Source organism: Anopheles bellator, chromosome 2 (assembly GCF_943735745.2).
Source record: "Anopheles bellator chromosome 2, idAnoBellAS_SP24_06.2, whole genome shotgun sequence".
In the NCBI taxonomy this organism is placed as follows: Eukaryota; Metazoa; Arthropoda; class Insecta; order Diptera; family Culicidae; genus Anopheles; species Anopheles bellator.
In genome coordinates, this window is record NC_071286.1 from 57898594 (window position 1) to 57919399 (window position 20806).

Sequence of the window (20806 nt, forward strand, 5' to 3'; positions counted from 1 at the left end):
TCTACGCAAAAATGAAACGAAACATATGGACAAAACCAAGGTTGGCCCTACAATATCTTATCCATCATCCAAATGATGGTTAATGATGATTGTATTTATAATCGCCATTTTAACGAGAAGAGCAGAAAGATCGTTTAAGGAAACACGTCTAACAACAAATCAAGTAAATGTGTATCGTATATGGTGACCCTACAGTGCAGCATGTGAAATATGATGAAATAAACATAAAGTCGGAACGAAGGTCCTTCAATTCCACGTACTCCAAGCTGATCGCCGTATTATTGGCACGATCTTTCACGAACCGTGGAAGATCGCTTGCTGTAACTCATTGGCCACACGAGGATGACATTTCAAAATGGCGTCGGTTGTGATATTTGTTTACTTTGTGTGCCTCCTCAAGCATCTCCTAGAATATTGAGTAAAGGTTCGGTCAAATTGGAACCCATCGTACCACAAGTTGTAGTGGTCAAATGGGATCTTCCTGCTACAGAACTTCCTACCGAGATCACGTTAGGATCGATTGCGAAGGGTGCGCTCGCCAAGGTAGGTAGCTGTCACGACTGTTTAAAAAAATCTCCTTCCGATCAGCCAATCAGTAATCCTGATCTAGTGCGGCGTTGATTCAAATTGACTTGTAACAAATTATGCTTCCAACACATGGGTGCACCGATCCTGGGCACTATTCGTGACGGAGCGCATCATAACATTAATCGTTTTATCCGAGCGCTTCGATCCGACATCGGGGATGCTGGTAGCTCGTAGCGCATAAATCAATGCGGATGTCAATAAATTCATGAGCAGTAATTATGCGCACCACGCTGACATTCAAGCGCAGCAAATTTACGACTGTTTTGGCATGTTAGAGGAGCAACAGATTAAAGAACATAACGTATGTTCGAAGCGTCATCAATTTGTTAATGCCATTAGTGGCATAAGAGTATGCTCAGGCTCGGGACGATCACTGGCACCGTTTCGTTCACCGTCTGTTAAGTTACCAAAGAGTTTGAGTAGAATCGTACCGATGCGTAATGCGCCTTTTCGTATGCAATGGGATTGCATACCCTACAGGCGATTATTGCTCGCACTGGTTCATCTTCTTGAAAGGTTTTTTTGCGCCGGTTGGAGCTTTTACAACCGACACCGGTTTGCAGATCCATTGAAACTCGTTTTCATTCACGATCAAGTTATCGCCTGGGGCGCCGTCCGTTTAAGACCCTGGCGCCGACACCACCTTCGTCATCGAGCGGTCTTCAACAAGTTCAAGTTCGGCCGTCAGACCCGACATAGACCCGGGGCGGACTGAGTATAACGGTCCGCTCCTTTGAAGCAGATGGCGGTTGGTTCCATTAAATTACGTTTTCCATTTATTTCAACCGTTCCGTTTAAGTTATTTACAGCGTGGGGATTGTTTTTGTTCGTTTTTGTTTTGCGTTTTTTCGCAGTGAGTTTCCAGCCTCGGGTTGGGCGGGTTTAATGAAATGCAATGATCGTTTCCTTAATATTGGTAGCCGGACTGGGGGTTGAAGGAACCGTTTCCGGACGGTCTGCCGGGAGCGGATGGGCGTGCTCCGGCTCCGCTGGGTCCTCCCGAAGGATATCCGGCCGATCCACCCGGGGCAGCCGGTCCACCGGAGGGATAGCCGCCCGCACTCGGCGGTCCTCCGCTCGGGTATCCTGCCTGGCCCGCTCCGGTAGGACCTCCAGATGGTCGCGGTCCTCCAGCGCCTGGGCCACTGGCTCCGGACGGGTAGCCACCCGATCCCGTCACCGAGCCAGGGTAGCCTCCGGTCGGTTTACCAGCTCCACCCGGATATCCTGCCTGTCCACCGGCACCGCCGGCTGCTTGCGCCGCGGCCGTGGCCTCGAGTGCCTTGCGGATCTCTTCCGGAATCGGAGGCGGCGTTGGCAGATGGTCTCCCTGCGGTTGGAACCCGTTCTCGTCGGCGATGTACGTCACGGTGATGACCTGTCCGTCCGGTGCGGTGTACGAGTAAGAACCCTGCACACTCTGGATCTCGTTCTCGGAGCCCTTGTTCTTCACCTCGCCCTGCTCCTGCACCTTGATCCCGTTCGCCGTCTCGTAGCTGGGATAGAAACACGGGGCTTAGAAGGGGACACGCCGGCACTGCGAACACTGGGTATACTTGCCTGTACTTGTAGCTTCCATCGCCGTTGTTCATGTTCTCGTACGAGATGATCTCGATCGGCGGTTGACTCGGACCGGCCGGAGCTGCAGGGGCCCCACCAGACCCTCCCCCGAATCCACCCGAACCACCCGGAGCACCGAATCCACCGGACGGTGCACCACCGCCGAAGGATGAGGGAGCTCCACCACCAAATCCACCCGCCGGTGGTCCGTAGGCGGGCGATGGAGGCGTCCCTGGACGCGCTCCTGCCGGAGCTCCCGCTCCCGGTCGGGATCCGGCCCCTCCGAAGCCACCTGCACCCTGCGGGCCACCGAATCCACCGGCTCCAGGTCCGGAGCCACCAAATCCGGAGCCGCCGGCCGTAGGTCCACCGGCCGGTTTGCTACCGAAGCCACCGCCAGCGGGTGAGGGTGCCGTGAGTCCTGGCCCTCCGCCAGACGATGCGGCCCCCGGTGGGGGCAGGTAGTTGTTGTCTAGCCGCGCACACGAACACACCGCCACCAGCGTCGTCGTCAGCAGGATCTACGAAAGGGGCGAAGCGAAGCGGTAAGGACCAGGGCCACGAGCGCCGAGCGATCGAACTGGAACTGGTGTTCTGGAGGACAATCGGCCCGCGGTGACCCAGAAATGGAGAGCTCGGCACAGCGTGAAGATATCGAGTGAGATGGTCACGAAGTTATCATAAAAAGCATAGCGGCCAACGGAGCGTGGCCGAAAAACGCCACTTTGAATTTGAATGCGAACATTGTGCCGCCTGAGAAGCGACTCGAAAGATGGCACACTAAATGGGGAATTGTGTTTCCCAGGCGGCCCGAGTTTCCCAGGCGGGCTCACTGGACCGGTATCCGATCGGAGGTGCTCCGAAGCCGCGTTATCGCGGGCTAGAATGGAGAATTGGCCCACAATTGCACGGCGCATTGTGCAACGCCACTTGCCGATGACAGTTCGTCCCGACCCGCGCTGCGGCTACATTGTCGCATCCACCGACTATCGATTGAGTCCACCAACCAGGCGCCAGTGCTTGGGGAATCGAGAAAAGGCCACATTACCACCCCGAGAAGCCCGGCTTTCGGTGGTGCCGAATTTAGAAGTAGTGCCGGAGACGGGATGGGAACACACTTTCGTGGAGTGCAGTCACGCTTGGTGATGAAATGCTCTGGCACCAAGTAAGGGACCGGCAAGAAGCGTTAGAGCAACATAATTACGTGGCCTGACGGCTCCGTTGGTGGTGAATCTCCATGTGGAGGTTCTTGGGGGCGCTTCGCTCGGTGCTTAACTGATAAACCTTTCATGCTTCTCTGGGAAATGGTTCTTGTGAACTGAATGATCGATCAAGTGGTTGGGTTTTATTAGACCGATTGGTTGACTTTTAAGGCGTCAAAGTTTAGTCTGGAAGCTGTAGACATTTAGTAAACACTTTAGAATTTACGAAATGGGACGCCAGACGCTTGTAGAAAATTGAAAAACTTTATTCAAACTGCACGAAATTTGAAAAGCCCAAAGCCTAAATGACTTTAAGCAGAAATACCATATTTGGGGCTCGAAAAGCCTAGGCGTCGTGCAAGAGAAGCCAATGCAACCACAACGAGTGCCTGTTTGGGGTTGTTTTTTTTCCTAGCGGCAGCATCGGCCGAGCCGGTCCAGGCTATCGAAAAATGTTGACTAGCTGGTTCTTCGGCAAAACGGAAGCTGAAAACTTGTACAACACTTGGTTTCAATAGGAGATCTTCGGAATCCAAAAACCAGTGGACTACCCTACAGATGACATGGCTTCGGGGGGTCTTGAATTTCAGAACTATCTTCAAATTGGGCAACAAGACCGATATTGCACTGCAACATAGTTAACGTGCGACCGTGAGACACTTTACTGTCGGTCAGCCACGATCAATCACCAGAGCAGCTAGATGGGCTTCTTCTCCCGCGGCGTAGGTCAAGCAGATCAGAATGTTGCTGAGGATTGGCACTCCTTCAATGATGGGATGCTGTTGGTTGGGTGCCCACGATCAGACATTGGAGCACAGTACCGTACAGTAGCGGATGATGCTTTAACCCCGCATAACTCCCGGCTCCAGGTCTGGCTTGACTTTTAGTGCCGACGATCGTGCATCGTGTTCCGCGACGCGTGAGCACTTCGGTGACCTTTCCAACAGGCACAACAGGTACACGAAAAAGGGGAACTAGGTTAGCGCAAGAATATGCATCCTCGCGCATCCTGAGGGTTCTGGCCTGATGTTGAGCTCCCAGCATGGCGACCGATGGGCGTTTAGCAGGTTTATAGCTCCGTTTGTTCCTTACATAATAACGGTCGGCTGTTGTGTTTGGGGCACAGTGGTACATCGATCGCTTCAGGGAAGGATGTTTTGTGTGGGTCGCCGACACCCCGACAACTCGAGACAAGTCTTGAGTAGCCGCCTTTCACCCGATCGGGCATTCATTCGCATCGCCATTTTTTCCGTTTTTTATCACCGATCACTAATCTACTCCTACTCCTGGGCAGCGTTCCACCAGCACCCAGCGTTCGTGCATTTAATCGATAGCGCCAGCTGCTTGACCCCCGGGGACGCACATTCCCATCGGTGTGCTTCCATCAGCAATCTCTGCAGTTTACTTAATGCACTTCTCCATCTCTGGCTGCCTTCAGCCAAACATCGGGCGCTGCAACCGCCAATCAGTCCGGGGCTTTGCGCCCGCGTCCGAAAATTGCATCACAAATCATCACCCGGTTTGTGCGCCCTGGGGATCCTGGCGCGGCCTGGCAGGCTGAAAAATAGGGTCACCGCGCGCGCGAGACGACCTTTATGATTGGCTGGCTTTCGGGTGGCCTTCTTTGCATCGACCGGGCTGCAGCTCGACCGGTGGATCGTTTTCTATCATTACAATCAATTAAAGTTAAAGATCCACCGACGACGACGGCCGGGTGTCGACGGGTGCGCACGTGATCGCCCGTGATCGGGGATCCTCTCCCAGGAAAGGATAATTATAAGTGGCCAGGCACCCGGCCAGTGTCGCAACACGCAAGCCGCAATCGCAATGAACTCGTCAATCGTTTCCCAATCGTTTCCCACCCGGGGCGGTCAATCATAATGATCTCACGCCTCACCGTTCGGCCAATAATGCCGAGCCAGCATAAACATGACACCGATCGGGACCCACGGTGGTGCCGTGCTGGAGGTGAGAAGTATTCTATCAATTGGCAGACGAATCATCGAACATCGATGACGGTAATGAACGGCTTCGATGGTGCGATTAGAGTCATGATGGGACATGATGAGCCGGTGCTACCATATCATCGCCAGAATTGCCCGTAATGACAATGGAAGGGATAGGGAATTATGAACATATTTATGTGCCATGAACATAACTGGGTTATGTCCTTTGGAAACGATTCGACAAATGTCAAACGCAACCAAGAGTTGGTTGAGTCGTTTGTGGTGAAATTTTTCAGAGCTTTGAAACCAACTGAACTCATACTTCAATCGGCTTAAGCCAATGTTCACTGGCAGCTGATTTGGCGATCAAAATGTGGCTCTAGTTTCAAGTCGTTCTTTTCAGAGCACTGTGAGGCTATTCCGATGGACTAATTCAACATCAAACCTGACACGCGCACTTTGCTTTCGAAACATTGCCTACCAATGAACGGCGATTCACAGAAATTGGGTTCACTTACAATTTTCATGATGATCAGCGGGCAGGGCACACGCAGAGAGTAAATATTTCGTATCACAGACAGTGGGACAGTGTTGCACTTGTGCATGCAACGGGGAACCTACTGCACCACGGTGCAACGGCAAGGACGACACGACACGAGCACCGAGATCAGGCACCGAGCTGGCTGGATGACACACTCCACAGTAGGAAGAGGCACAGATCCGAATGTGTTACTCCGAACGGTAAGTTCTGCTTTATATATAATCCTCTTCACTCTACACTCCACGACTACCCTCGATTGTTTATGCACCATCGGGCGCTTGTTGGGGGTTCGCTGCGATGCTTCTTGCAAAAATCTCTCTTACTCTGGCGCACTCGTGTGACCGTGGCCGGCGCGTTCTGTGCGAGTAGGAGAGGGACGTAGCCGGCACTCGTAGCATCAGTTCGGTACTTTGCCACTAAATTGATACCACGCTCATCGGTTGGGGTCCCCGCCAGCTGGCCAGAGCGGGACGCTGCGCTCGGTGACCGAAATCGAACGGAAAAAAGAAAGGAATAGCTAGTAGGGTAACATAATTGCAAAAATCGTGAATGAACTTAATAGACCAAATTCAACGAGGCGGTGCGAAAAACGAGAACCAAAGCACTGAGGTCAGTCGAATGCCTAATTTCTTGAAAATGTGATTAGGAGCTTGTTTTGCGGTAAAATTGGAATGGACATCCCAAAGGCAAACTTATTATTTGTTTATTTTTTCAACATCTTATTTTGTTCTATAGAACAATGCACTCATTAGAATATTTTACAGAGAAACTCACGGTAACAGTTTAATTCATAGAAAATAAAAAACGAGAACTAGTTAATATTGGGAAAAAGAAATCCATTATTTTCTCGGTTTTCATGGCTTTAATGATCGATGTCTCGTAAAGTATCGATCGTACAGTTTCAAGTTTACTCTCATTTTCAAGCTGACAATTGAAACTTACAAAATTGCTTTCACTGTTTTTGTTTTTTTGTTATTTGTTATTTGCGTTTGTTTGTTTTGTTCGTTCAGGGTACAAAATATATACGCCAACAAAGAGCAAATTCGGTTCAATTTTTCTTAGATAAAGACGAAAATGCAAACCAGGTCGCTGAAATTGTGATTAGTGTTTATGGTTCCGATACTGTAACAGCTAACCACTGTAGCCGTCGTCGAAAATATCGATAAAATCTCAGAAACAATAAAAGTTGCGAAGTTGTGGCCAAACGGAATAAAATCGACCCATTTCTTAAACGGATAGTGACTGGAGATGAGAAATAGCTTCCTGAGTGAAAGGAAATTGAAATCAAGACAAAATTGCCAAAAAAGATTGCTATAGTTTTTCGCTAATAATATTTCTTTAAGAGAGGCATTATGAAGCTACCTTTGAAAAGGTAATAAATTTACCAACAAAACGGTGCATATTTGACGTATATAAAGAGTTGAAATTCACGAAAAAAATATTGGATTTCTTTTTCCCCAACCCAATATTTGAAATTGCTAAAGTCTATCGAATCATTTCGAAAATCAGATTTGAACAAATAGAAACAATTATGTTCATTCATATTTTTGATAACCGTACAGTTTCTGCAGCACTTAAAGATATTGATGTTAGAATAGTGTTAGTACAATACGCTGTAATCGATTGCAATAAATTAGTTTGCCGACGAGAGGCTGCAGGTGTATCCAATCAACCACAATCCGATACATCCGATCCGATGCGCGTTTGTTAATTTGTCAACCAACAATGAACCGTTGGCTTCCGCTAGCACCACAAAGAGTTTCCGAACATGGATAACACAACTGATCGCTGAGGCGAGGCTGACAGGTTTCAGCGACCGGCTTCCAGAAAGGAGCCTCACCGTATTCTTGCCGTTCCTGACTAGGGCAGCAGGGCCTGAAGCGGACCTTTTCGGGCTTCGAAAGGCTATTTATTCCCCTTTCGAGCGATCGTCGCTAGATCGTCGTTATGCTAATGAGTCGAGGGATTCATTGTGACCGCGGCATCCAGTACCGATCAACGTTCGATCAACAATAACTCTCGTGAGCATTATGATTTTGACGGCTCGATAAGCCGAAAGAATGGGTCTCGGATGGCAATCGCAGGAGTGAAAGGACATCAGCAAAATGGGGATTATTACACCTTAGAGCAGCATCTTCTCAGCTGCGGCATCCATGGGAACTAAACGGAAGCCCGTCCGCCGATCGGAAAACATCGCTCAGGTAAACGAAACATTACACGGAGTCAGCATAGGGCCCTGGCTGCTGCAAAGAACGCGCGGTCCAGTAATGCACCCAATTGTGACGCACTTTCAACAATCGATCGAGATTCGAGAGGTGGAGATCGATTGATCGTTCGATTTCCTGTCGATCGAACAGGTGTTGCTGGTGCCGGACAGACCCCGAATGCAATCGCCAGGCACTGGGCGAGCCAGGTGTGTTCTTCGGCCGTCGATCGTCTCTGCTCTGATTTTGCGCCATCTTCGCCAAATCGGATCGGTATGCAAACGATTGCCATTCGGTTCGATTGTCGCGATTGCCCAATCGCTTCGTTTCGCTCACAGACCCCGCCGGTGTTGCGACTTGTTGCAATTTCTGCCGATTTGGAGCAACATATTAGAACGGGTTGGTCGGTTCGATCGCATGGCGGTACAGCGCATTGGCAAAGCATTGACACCAGGGGCCAATATTTATCGCCCGGTATGAGCGATATTATTGCCACCCCGTCGGGGATCGTTATCGGATCGGATCGAGGGTCGTTTCGAAGTCGGCCGGGCCTTGTTGCGTGCCGGGAGTCCCACACAGTCCCACTGAAGATGGCACACCACGGGTTGACCTACATTAAAGCACCATGTTGGCGAATGGAGCACTGGAGCCGAACATTGAGAGCCAATCGAAATCAGATTTCGATGCTCTGCGATCTGCGCTGACATTTGGACCAAGAACCAGACGAAGCGAAGGCAGTCAAAAGGCAGTTTACGATTGATGCTATAATTGCGGAACGCTCACGCTCGAGGGCGTCGAGGTGCGTTTGATAGGATAATTATTTAATTGATTACCAAGTAAGGATGTGTGGGGTCGCAAGGAAAGCGAGGTTTGTCAGCAGACTTCCGTCAGACTCGCGGTTGCACGCGAACTCGCGTTTCCTGGGCACCCGGTAATTGCTGACGATTGATGTGGCTTTAGGCTTTAGGCAGTGCGATTATGTTGTTCCCTCGCAATGACCGTTTATGCCGCAATATGTTCTACCAATATCTTGCCCCCTTCCTGACTTTGAGCGGAACGATTTGAAGATTCGACCCATAAAACGAGATAAATTACACTAAATTGCGAAGATGGCTATAAAGGAGTTTGTGTCCTTGCGCTTGCTCAGCTAGTTCTTTGGGCTGTTTCCGGTTCATTGCGGGCGCATATGAATAATTTGTAGATTATTGTATTAAAAACCCCCCACCACGCCGCAAAGGCCGCTGGCTAGGCTGACGGCGCAACAAAACCCAGGCCACCATCATCGGGCAGCATCAGCATCGCGTAAATGTTAAGTGGAAGAAATAAAACAAAAGCCCCCCAATCGCACCGTAATTACTCCCGTGTACGCTACATTTGAAGTAGCTAGTGGCCGCTTCAAGACCGCCGGAGCATCACGCTTCGAACAGTCATTAATTTTGACGTTACACGATCGGAACCGGAGAGCTGACCGGACCACGGCATCGGTGGCCCGCCACCGGAGGGTATGTTTTATTGACGGCACGACACGGCTTAATCTTTGGCAAAGTGGTGCAGCCCCCCCGATGGAACCGAGGTGCCCGAGAATCCGCGCTCATAAATGCATTATCTTCGTCCATCAAGGATGAGCCAAGGCATGAGCGGGGCAAAGGATCCTCACTCGAGATGACACACCAAGCAAGCCCTTTCACCGGAGCCCGGGCCCAAGGTAGTGTCACGTACGCGTGTGTTACTAAACGCTCACCGCAGTCGCCGAGTGTGACAAAGCGTGATGAGCGTGAAGAAGTGGATATGCAGTTCGCGCTGCAACGAGTGCACCATTAGTCAACGATCCCGGAGCCCGGCGGAAGAATTGATTTTAACGAATAAACGTCACAGTAATAAACGCCAGAGGCAGAGCAGAGCATTAGGGGTTGGGATTGGAACGGCCGCGTCATTGCACCGGGGGAAGCCGATCTGATGCCGATCACATGCCCCCGGGTACCCTTGGCAAGTCTTCATTCATCACCGAGGATGCGTTTCTCGGCCCAAATACGCCGCGCGGAGAGTGGCTCTAACGTTTTGCTCTAAACTCGCGCGGGCCAGGGCTGCCGTCTTTGCCCCACTCGGTATGCTCTCAGCGAATGTGTTTTGTTTCTCGTTCGCCATTTTCGTTCGCCTTTGCTTGCCAGTAATAAGATCACCTTGGCAAGATCGATCGTCAAGCGTGTGTGCGCACACGCCGCGCGCTTGTTATTACAATCTTATTATAGGGGATCTCATCCCGCCGACCCACGAGCTTTCTGGTGCGGTACTGTCACTTTTCCCCCCTAGAACCCGAGGCGGCCCGCACGGCGACCTTGGCTCTGAAAACGGAAAGGCCACAGGTTGACAAGATTACGGGTTGCAGCCACGGCGGTGGCTTCTTCGACGTTTGTTCGATGCGTAAAAATAGATTCGCGGGCCCATCGCCGGAGAGGTGCACGATGGACGCAGATATGCAAACGGCGTGTGTAGGCGCAACTGCAACGCCGAGTCGGAAGTGTCCTTACGGCGGTGGTTGGGTTCCCCAGCGATCGGGCAGAACAAATGAGTTGACATTTGATGCCTTCATTTGGGGTCGCCTTTTTGGCTGTCATCGGCGCAGGGAAAAAAGGTCGACCTCAGAGATTGATGCACGTTTGTCCCACATTCCCATTGTCTGCTATTATCAAGCCCAAATTTCAGCATCGATTTGGCGAGCTGTTTTTTTCCCCTAATTGATCACTTTACATTCGCCCCTACCCATGAAATCGGCCATTTGGATTAATTTTTATGATTTTGAGTGCACGGATGGGTTGCCCATTCACTTGGCCATTAAATAATATTTTTGGAGTTACGCGATGCATTAATCGACTCGAGGACGGGCGAACTCGCCAGAACTTCGGAATAAATCATTCCCCACTCAGCAAGGTATTTATAGAGTGAACCGCGCCTAGGCCTGAGCCTCAAAAAAGTGACAGTGAAATGTGAGAAGCACCACCAGGTCGACCCATCGGCGCCGAATCGAAGATGAGCGGCTTGTAACGGGTGCCTTATGGGACACACGCGGATTGCACCACCGTTTTCCACGGGACCGCTTTTTATGGCGCGTTATCATCATGACGGGTGAAGGGATACCATTCGATATGGCTGCGCATTGCGATCCGATCGTTTAGCCAGCCAGTTCAAGAAGGTTAATTTTTCGAACATAAATTTTGTACAACACCCCGATTGTTTTCGTTTTTTTTTACCCCATCCTTCCAGAACTACGCGGACTCGTTAGTCTTGCTGCCCATTCACTTGGGCTACGTTGCAGTGCAGTGATGTAAATTTGTGGCCGCTGTCCGCGCGCGAGACTTCGCAGTGAATTATTTTAAGCCACTCGTTAGACGATCCTCGTGTCGTTGCTGTGGTGACCGCGAGCGCGAGGAATCGCGCGACGTCGAATGACACGATCTCGATGTGCACTCGTGATGATTGCCACTGCCCGTGATTAGCCGAGGCGACCGACGGTGCCAGCTGATCGTGGACCGATTTTCCACATTACAACAATGTTACCCCGGGGGACGCATGCATTGGGGTAGGTGGGGACGGGGAATTGAGAATCGGATCTCGTGTTTGGCGCACGTTTTGCAGTTGATTCATCTTCGCGTGCTGCTGGCGGTGGGAAGCAGGTGTTTGAACCGCAAAGGGCAAACCGGAACTATTTATGCTTGTAACTTATGTTGGCGCTGAAACGTTGTTTGCTTAATAGGCAGTACGGGGACGATTCGATGATGACTGTCGCCCGGATACATGGATACCCATTGTAAAGTGTTTACTCGTTCGTAGAGTCTTAGGATTAATACAGTAAATAGTGCTTGATGTTGGGTTCGGAAAACTGATAAAAAATATAAATAAATCAAACGGTATTTATCATCGCGTGTATGTTTTCGAAGTTAATTAAAAAGCTCACCATTCCAGTAATTAGTCACCGGTTCGAATATTTAGCATAACATGAAGACATTTTATAAAAACGGTCCAGTCCGTACCTAAAAATGGAAATGAAGACATTTAATCTAATGGCGAAAATTATTGCTCTTCCTTTAGTCATTTACGCAACATGTGATAGTGAGACATTGCAGTAAATTTTACAAATATTGTCACACGGTGTCATATGGCTTTATTTCAATAGAAAGCCCTTTTTACTTATTTTAGAATTTACGGCCTGACCGAGTTTTTGTCAATTGAGCTACTTTTAAATAAAAATTCTAACAGATTTCTAAAACAAATTTCGCTGAAAGATAAAAGTAGAAGTTCACATTGAAATCCGGTATGATCGATGAACGGTTGAACGATCGAGCTTTGAAAAGCTTTCCAGGAAAGCTCGCGAAGCTTGCGTACAATATTGCATCCACAACTTATTGAAAGGGTTTTCCACCGGTACCGCTACGCTACGAAAACAATAGATTAAATTTAAAACTACTTATTTATTGGGAATGTACATTGCGCTAGAATGAACTATGTGAATGTGAAACTATACTCTAATGGAGACGAAAGACGATAGGATTATTTTATTTATTTATTTATTATTTATTATTTATTTAATTATTTAGAAAAACAAAATCAACGGGCAACGTATCCTAATTTACAAATACAATTTGCGAAACGAGCGCAGAAACTGTTAATCAAAATTTAAAGGGAATATAGACGAGTACAAGAGTTAAACAGTAGCATGGATGAAACAATTACTAAGAAGACATGAAAGGAAAAACATGTTAATATTTAAGAACGTGGGAAATCGTTTATCAAGTAGTAACAGTGAATATTGCAAAATCCGAGTTTGGAATTCAATTTAAAGAAAACGAGATACAGGAACAAAAGATGTCGTCTAACATTTTCTGCAATTCGTTAATGGTATGGTTTTAAAACGTTGAATCAGCCGATAGTTAATTGTCGATTGATATTATGGTGATATTACTGAAATACACGTACGGATCTAATGAAAGGGAAAACACTTAATTTTCACCACTCGAATTAATCCAAACAACGAGAATATCTGTTCCAAGAACTATGGTTCTTTATTTGCAATCAATTTACTCGCGAAAAAGATAAAAATATAAATTCTACATCTATATACAGAAAAAAGATCGTCGAGAAGGCCCAAAAATGTTCGGTACATTAGACTGGCGTTGATAAGTTTGGCTCGTCATTTGCTGTTTCGTAGTTCTCGTTTCCGGTGCGGATGCGGACTGACTCGTTGTAGTTTAAGCTGAAATTGAAAGATACCAAAACGTGCACCGTACAAACGTACACATACACCTGGACACACAAGGCGCAGTCAGTGGCAGTCTGGGCAGGTTCGTCGCTTGCACGCGTATCGAAGTCTATCGGCTAATGAATCGCAATTACGATGTGTCAAGTCGTTGGAGCGACATAAACAAAAGCATAACCGACCGGTGCCGACGGCGATCAATCACGAAAACAAACAGTTTACATTGTTTCTGAATGTTTCGGGCTGCGAATGCGATCGAAATCAATTTGCATATTAATTGCACATTTTAGCGAACTGATCCCATGAGACGTTGGCCACGTTGGCGTCGGGGGGTGGTGGTCGTTGGGGTGAGGTGTGACAGTGAAAAGAGATTTACAACCCGTACGATCGCGGCTGTATCGCGTGAATGCATCGACCGTACTTGGACTGAATGGATCGATTGCACCGTCCATGGAGGTTGGATTGCATAAAACGTGTGGCGTCTGTGAATGGGGGGACGGAACACGTTACGGAGAGTTGCCGGATGCATATGTTGTTGGGCGTCTGTTGCTGGCGCTCGCTGGAATCGCTCTATTGTTTCGCAGTGTCATCCTTCCGAGACGCGCTGGTTGGTCAATGCAAGGGCCAATGCACGAGTCGGTGGTTTACCTGCTGTTTAGTCTTTGGGTTAGGGCTTCTTTTGGGGGGATTTGGGCCGATGATGACGAAATCCGGGAAACAGCGGGCCACAGTATCCGGGCCGCTAGCCGAATCGGTTGTAGTTTTGCCCGGCACCGGTGGGCAGCTGATGGCCAGTCTGGAAGCGGGGCTGGTTGTAGGCAGCGTTGAACTGTGCCGAAACGGGCTGCGTTTGGGCGATGAGAGCAAGCGACTTCTGGATTGCCTCCGGGATTGGTGGTGGCGTCGGCAGGTGAGCTCCTTCGGCACGGAACCCTGCCGGAGGTAGGAAGGTATCGAATGGGAGTCGGGTGAGGTTTGTGTGCCCTGGAGGGCACCGTCTCAGGCTTACCGTTCTCATCCGCTATGTAGGTCACCGTGATGAGCTGTCCTTCGGGTGAGGTGTAAGAGTACGAACCCTGCACCGATTGGGCCTCGAGGTCCTTGAGGCCAGCATTTTTCAGATACCCCTGGGCCTGCTGCTGTTGGCCGTCGCCCGTCGTGTATGCATAGGAGTACGATCCGTCGTACGCAACGTCGTTGCTGTAGGACGTGATGGGCACGAACGGTCGGATCGGGTTCGCGAAGGGTTGCTGCTGAAGAATATGGGTTAACCCGAATGATGAAAGAAGTTCCAATTTCGGTTATAAATCAATTTACACTATCTTGATGGAGCTGCAATCTGAGGAATGGTTCACTAAACCGTACCTGGAGCCTTTGGCTAAACTGGTTGGGATTGGGCGGCGGCAGAAGGGGCGCCCGAAGGGCTTGCGCCTGGCGTTGGAAATGCTGCTGGGACTGGTGCTGTTGTTGCTGCTGTTGCTGCTGGTTCACCAGTCGTTGCCCAGCTGCCGCGTTTCGGTTAAAGCTGGCCGCATTTTGGTTATAGTTGTTCGTCGAATATTGGTTCTGGACCTGCGCTGAGACACAGGCGAGCACCGTGAGTGTCAGCGAAATCTAGCGAGACGCAGAAACAGGGGTAAATGGAGCGCAATGTCAGCGCAGCGATCCTCATCCGATCGATCCTCTTTTTACCGTGATTGTGAATGTTGCCATCCTCGCTGCAGGATGCGTTAACAAGCAGCAACAACTAACTGCCTTTTGTTGAACAAATAAATAAAACTACACTCTGAATTTTGCTTGCGCCGAAGGTTTGCTTGAAAACGATCACCAAGCACCACCTGTCATCGTTCGTTTGATATTTCGTTTGAAGCAGATGGATCGATAATCTTCACTACCCGAACGTCGCTGGCCAACTATCGCCGGTGCTGCCTTCGGCTATTTTATTTATACGAATTATGCTCTAGCTGGCCTGGCGAGCCAAGCGTGTGCTGGGACACTCACAAAAAAAGCGCGACAAACAAACAAGAGATGGGAAAAGAAACATTACACGAAAATGCGGTTCACTAATCACAATGGGGGTCCGCGTGAAGCCGCACGGCTGGGTTCACGAAACGGACAGTAGAACCCCCGGTTGGGACAGAGGGCCAGAGGCGGGCGGAGTATGTGAGAACAATCAGAATGGTTCGAGCGGGGGTCGAAAGATGGTGGCCCCAGGCTCCAGAGAGAGAGAGAGAGCGAAATGGTAGATTACCAAAATCGTCCAACGGCAGCATAGAACTGGCTGGTGGGGCGCGCATCTTTATGTCGTACGTCCGAACGTCATTAGGATTGGTTTGAAGCCACGGGGGTTTCTTCTGAAGATGGGATTAATAAATTTGCACCTTGTTTGGTGTGAACAGTGCCGTGCAAAATACATTCCTCTTTTCTTAGCGGCCACTTCACTGTTTTTAATAGTATATCGTTTTGGTAATTATAGATTGATTGTTACTCTTACTCGAACTTATTAGTCCTGTTCGCCTAAAAATCCCCTTGCTGCCCCAAAATCCCTTTCTTCTGCGGCGTCTCTGTAGCTGTTGCTTTCTGTAACGTTGTGTCTTTACGGGTGGCATTGTTGGTCTAATTTGGATACTTTTTCTTGATGCTGGATTTCCGTCGCATAAAATAAACTGATTCTAAACTGCAACATGGAGCTTGTTTTTTAAACGCACTGTCCACAGTTGTGGCATGGCTTGGAAGGGATTCGAAAAAGTGCCTAAAACCGTTTACGGAAAAACGATCGTTTCCCGCCCCAGCAACACACGCAATTCTTGAGGTCCGAACCGAACGCACCTACACCACTACGGCAACATAACACCCTGACACCACATCTCAGTCGCGCGCTTCATGAGTTTCGATCGGAGCCTAAGGTGTCCGCCAGGAATCCCTCCCACCGTGGCTGGCTGGCCGATGAAGAAAGGCAGGGCACAAGAAAAAAACAGGAGAAGAGCCACCGGCACCGGCAACAAAGCCGTTCGTCTTCACCGGTCCATTGCGTTTCGGTGCGCGATTGCTGAATCAGCTGGTCCAAGGTTTTGCGGTCTCGGTCCCGGGCAGAAGTCACGAGCATCCGTCAGCAAAAACCGACTTCCATCAGTCATCTTGGGGCGAGTCAAGAATGCCCTGCCCGTCTTCAAATGTGTCTCCGGTGGACGGTTGCGTGATTGCGAAGAACAACCTTCGCGGCATTGTTTCTGGCGCGGCCCCAGAGGGATGCAGATCGTCGGTGTGGTGTCGGAGATAAATGTGGGTTACTGTGACGCCACGCCTGTGCGAACGGTATCGATTTCAGGAGGTCCGAAAGGCCACCCACCTTCATAGCACCTACGCGGGATTGACTTTACATTGTAGCCTCCGGTTTGAACCGGGAATGGGGTGGCGGAGCAGCTATGCTCGGATTTGGCCGGAGAAGCAAAAATATGTACCCATCATCATAAAAGGTTCGTGCATCGAAAAGGGTAAGGTGTGTAGGGAAATCGCTGTAGGGTTGGATCGTAGATTCCGACCCCAAAACTGACAGCGTGACGATCAAGGATGGATCTGATTTTTCTAGATCGGCTGTACCAGATATGGTTTTATACAGCGCCCCCCCCCAAAACTGACAGAAAGACATTAAATTTCTGTACGTATCTAAGCCCATTCTAAACATCTTGTTGAGTGATTAAATAGTTATGTCAATCATTTATTCAGAATAATTTTTTATGAGCAGATTTGTGGAGAGACAATGCTTGGTTTAACTTCCTCGTGATGTTTTCATCACACCGTATCTCATTTTCGTGAACATTTTGACACAATTTCGGTCATGAGACTTCTGGACTATTCGCTAAACTCCAGAGACTGCTCCGTGGACACCTTTTACAGAAGAATGGAAACGAAGAATGTGTTAAAGGCTATTCTCAAAAAGATCTATTTAGACCGTTTCAAAAAAGGGAACAAACGTAGCCATAGATTAGGAACTGTTAGGCACACAGTGTAGGAACTATTTTTAAGGCATTTGCATTTAGAGGAGTAAGAAAAGGTTCACGATATTTTATGGCCACAGAATTTAAATCCAGCTTTCTGTTCAACTCTGTCAATGAAAGCAAAAGCAAATGGATAACTGTAAGACAGACGCTACAGAAGCTGCTAGTAGATTCGTATCGTGTTTCACGACTGATTCGCGCTAACATTGTAGTGACTTGCTTCAATGCTTGGTCATTTGTCAGCACGGAATTAGCAAAGTATCGCTTAAACAAACAATCAAAAAGGTAGCTTCTGGAGAGGAAAAACACCGTAATAGCTATCAATTACTCGTCCTGCGCGGTAATCAGCACTCCACCGGCCCGAGAGGGCTGAGTTATTGCTACCCCTTGGTACCGATGTAATTTAGCGAACACGAATCGCCCACGGGGCGCCGCCATTCTATCACTCGTCCTACCACCACCGTGCATAGATCAATGTCGAAAGGGTGCCGAAGTCTTTGTTTTGCATGGCATAAATGTGATGGTGGCGATATTTCTGTTGGATCCGATCCCAACCGGTGCTGCAGCCCGTGAACGATGGCCGGTGTCTGTAGGTTCAATGTCAACCAACCGGCGGACTGTTAGCGGAGTTGTTACAAAATTTTGGCATATAAAACATGGACGGGAAAAGGTCATCAGCCCCCCGGGCACCGTCTGAAGATTCTTTCAATTACGTTCGCTGTTCGGAGTCTTCTTCGAGTCAACCCGAAGACCCTTGGTACGGTTGGTCGAGGAACATAAGGTGAAGCAAAGTGGAATACCGGCTGCATAAATCAAAATCCGTATCTGGCGGGCCACTATGCTGCGGGAACATCATAATCAACTGGTTCCATTGTGCGCGTGGCGTTAAGAGAGAATATAAAGTTCACCGAACGAAAGGTGTTAGAAAGGTGCGTAGCAATGAAGGTCAAGTGCAGAGAAAAAGTCATCTTCTGTAACCGTTTCGGAATGCTGAATGCTGGGATTCATCTTGATTGGGAAGATTATTTGGTGATGTGCTCCGATGTCATCATCCTGTTCGATACGATCGTCTTCAAAATCGTTCGAAATGTCATGTATTAAATTTATTCGGGACTTGACTCCCTTACCGAAGTCTTTTGTGTTGAAAAGGCAGTCTGTATTCTTTCATCTTAATCAAGCTAATACAATCGCCGGAAGGCTCAATCACTGTAGGTGCTATACTCGGTACGCCCAAACGTCACGGCGCAATCGCAAAGCCCGATGACATTTGATCGATAAAGTGCGAAAATTAATTTGTCATCGGCAGTACTTGAACTGGCAGGAGGAGATCGAATTCCGTACACTCCCTGTTCGTCTTCCGTACATGGGCAACATACTCAGAGCGTTGCGCCATTAGCCGCTCACCTCGTGAGCACTTTAATAAAATCGATCGTGCCTTAATACATCATCATTGCCGCTCGGTGCGCTCCCTATCATCATCGTCATCGCCATGCTCGTCACGTTGTTGCCGAACGTTCCGTTATTCATCTTCCAAATTAAATGACAAATTGTAGCTCGGCCTGACTCGGCGGCAATCAACCAGCCCCCAATCCTCAAACTGCCATCCATAGGTCATTCTTGGGGGCTACATTCTTGGGTACTTTCATGCCGGGATGCCGGGGTTCAAAAATATCACTCTCAAATATCATACCTGGAGGATGTAAGATCGCAAAGATAATGCACAACATAAATTTGTGCAGGACCCGGCCCGGCTGCAATAGGTGAGCACTCGGCGCTTGGGAGATGAGTTATGGTTACAACGAAACCAAAAGTAATCGCATTCTGAGCCCGTTCAGCCCGGGCTACGAGAATGCAGGGTTTGCCAACAGGAAAAAAGAGGAATCGTTTCTCACGCTTCATGGCGGCTGAATGGCGTTTGAACAAGGGAACATCCCAGCCAAGTCGCCGAAATGCGGTGCGAATGAATAGAGTTTCTGGTGTAAGGATGGGTGTAGTATTCGTATCGTGTTTCGTGGCGGCGTGTTTGACTCTGCTACCAAATTAGACGAGCAGATCGAACGGCCACGATAGTTACTAATTTATTGTAGGTCATTTGGGAAACAAAATGAGCCATGCGGGATATTGCGGGATATTAAATATTGCCAAATGTGCGATCAGCATCAACAGATTTCCAGCTACTTGAAAAGGTTTACCGTTAATTGTAGACTGACTCGGGGTGCTGAATGCAATCTTCAACGCCCTCCGTTGTACTTCAACATTTCAGCAAAATAACGAAAACAGCTATCACGCCCGGTAGCGTAATTTGGTAGCGTAATAATATGCTGTACAGCAAAAGCAGGTATTTTAGATAAATAGGCTAATCGCATGCAATCATAAGTTCTTTTGGTGCTTTAGGCATTTGATTGCGGATCAAAAGAACTAAAGAAGGAGAAACATTGAGTTTAAACGCAATTTCAATTAAAGGCTTGCGGTGTTGTAAATTACAATAAAAGATACGGTCAAAACTCAGTGTTGCCAGCGATTGGCAGCTATGCAACAAAGTTTTCCGATGCAGTTTAATGTGTAGCTTCGTGATATTTATGAAAGCTATATTTTCGACACCCGTGCCATCGGCAAAAGGCTCGATGAAGGCTCTACTGCATCTGCCGAATGCTCCCACATAAAAGCCTTTGCCTTTCGAAGTCAGCGGGGTTAAGTGTTACGATCCAGTTGTTGAGCCGTTCGAGATGTTACGTAGAACATCGGACCTAGATAGTGGTTTTCGGACATCACGTTGTGCTTAATCGTGGCCCACCTTCTACTGGAACCTGCAGCGGTTAGGCAGCATCCGTGCTTGGCAAGGTGTGAAACGACTTCTGGTATAATACAATTACTCTATTCAGCAACGAGGTGCAGACGATAACAATCGCGATGGTAGAATAGTAGTATGAAGTACGGGAAAATGTTTCAATCGATCATTTGGTTCGTAAATCCGTTTTCTTACGGCTTATTACCTTTAGTGGAATATTTCTGCGCTTCAGCCAGGATTTTATGAAATATCAGTGTTCTTCATTTTTGCGAGAAATTCAAACTTTTACTCAAGATGTTTCTCTTCTTCTCCAGACCTTAATTTCTTATGAAATATGAGGAAGTTTTCCAATGCAAAAATAACGTGGTATTCGCTTGGTGCCAGGTCAGGATTATATGGTGAATGCATTGCAACTTCCCAAACAAGCTCCCGGAGTTTCTGGCGAGTCATCACGCGCTCTTGCGTTGTCTTGATCTAACACAACAACTCTTCTGCTGGCCATTTCTGGTCGTCTTAAGTTAATCGTTAGCTTCGGTTCTACACAGCAGAGTTCTGAATTTAGTGTTTCACCAAACGAAAGCAACTCATAACAAATGATGACTTTCAAGTCCCGCCAAATACACAATAGAACCTTCCTGGCCGTTAGTCCTGGTTTGGCCATCGTTAACGCTGCGTAACCACCTTATCATCGAACTTCTCTTTGAATTCAGCTTTCGAAAAATGTTTCA

At 48.4% G+C, this 20806-nt stretch overlaps 2 protein-coding genes across 2 annotated transcripts; both read right to left on the reverse strand.

Moving 5' to 3' along the window:
• Nucleotides 1-1403: 1403 nt before the first annotated feature.
• On the reverse strand, nt 1404-5975 carry LOC131210261 (pupal cuticle protein 36-like). The gene is made up of 3 exons (XM_058203482.1): nt 5815-5975; nt 2149-2669; nt 1404-2084 (listed from the first exon to the last, which is right to left on the reverse strand). The coding sequence occupies exons 1-3, from the start codon at nt 5899-5901 to the stop codon at nt 1496-1498; spliced, it is 1197 nt and encodes a 398-aa protein (XP_058059465.1). The 5' UTR covers nt 5902-5975; the 3' UTR covers nt 1404-1495.
• Nucleotides 5976-14034: 8059 nt separating this feature from the next.
• LOC131207777 (endocuticle structural glycoprotein SgAbd-2-like) lies at nt 14035-15005 on the reverse strand. The gene is made up of 4 exons (XM_058200405.1): nt 14985-15005; nt 14658-14906; nt 14302-14542; nt 14035-14225 (listed from the first exon to the last, which is right to left on the reverse strand). The coding sequence occupies exons 1-4, from the start codon at nt 15003-15005 to the stop codon at nt 14035-14037; spliced, it is 702 nt and encodes a 233-aa protein (XP_058056388.1).
• Between the last annotated feature and the right edge of the window lie 5801 nt (nt 15006-20806).

Bases quoted from the DNA above. Each gene is read 5' to 3' on its own strand.
- LOC131210261 (XM_058203482.1), bottom strand. From the start codon at position 5,901: ATGCACAAGTGCAACACTGTCCCACTGTCTGTGATACGAAATATTTAC. The intron at 2,670-5,814 runs GTAAGTGAACCC...CCCCTTTCGTAG, and splicing joins CGCTGATCATCATGAAAATT to ATCCTGCTGACGACGACGCT. The intron at 2,085-2,148 runs GCAAGTATACCC...TTTCTATCCCAG, and splicing joins GATGGAAGCTACAAGTACAG to CTACGAGACGGCGAACGGGA.
- LOC131207777 (XM_058200405.1), bottom strand. From the start codon at position 15,005: ATGGCAACATTCACAATCACG. The intron at 14,907-14,984 runs GTAAAAAGAGGA...GCGTCTCGCTAG, and splicing joins TGGCAACATTCACAATCACG to ATTTCGCTGACACTCACGGT. The intron at 14,226-14,301 runs GTAAGCCTGAGA...TACCTCCGGCAG, and splicing joins CTACATAGCGGATGAGAACG to GGTTCCGTGCCGAAGGAGCT.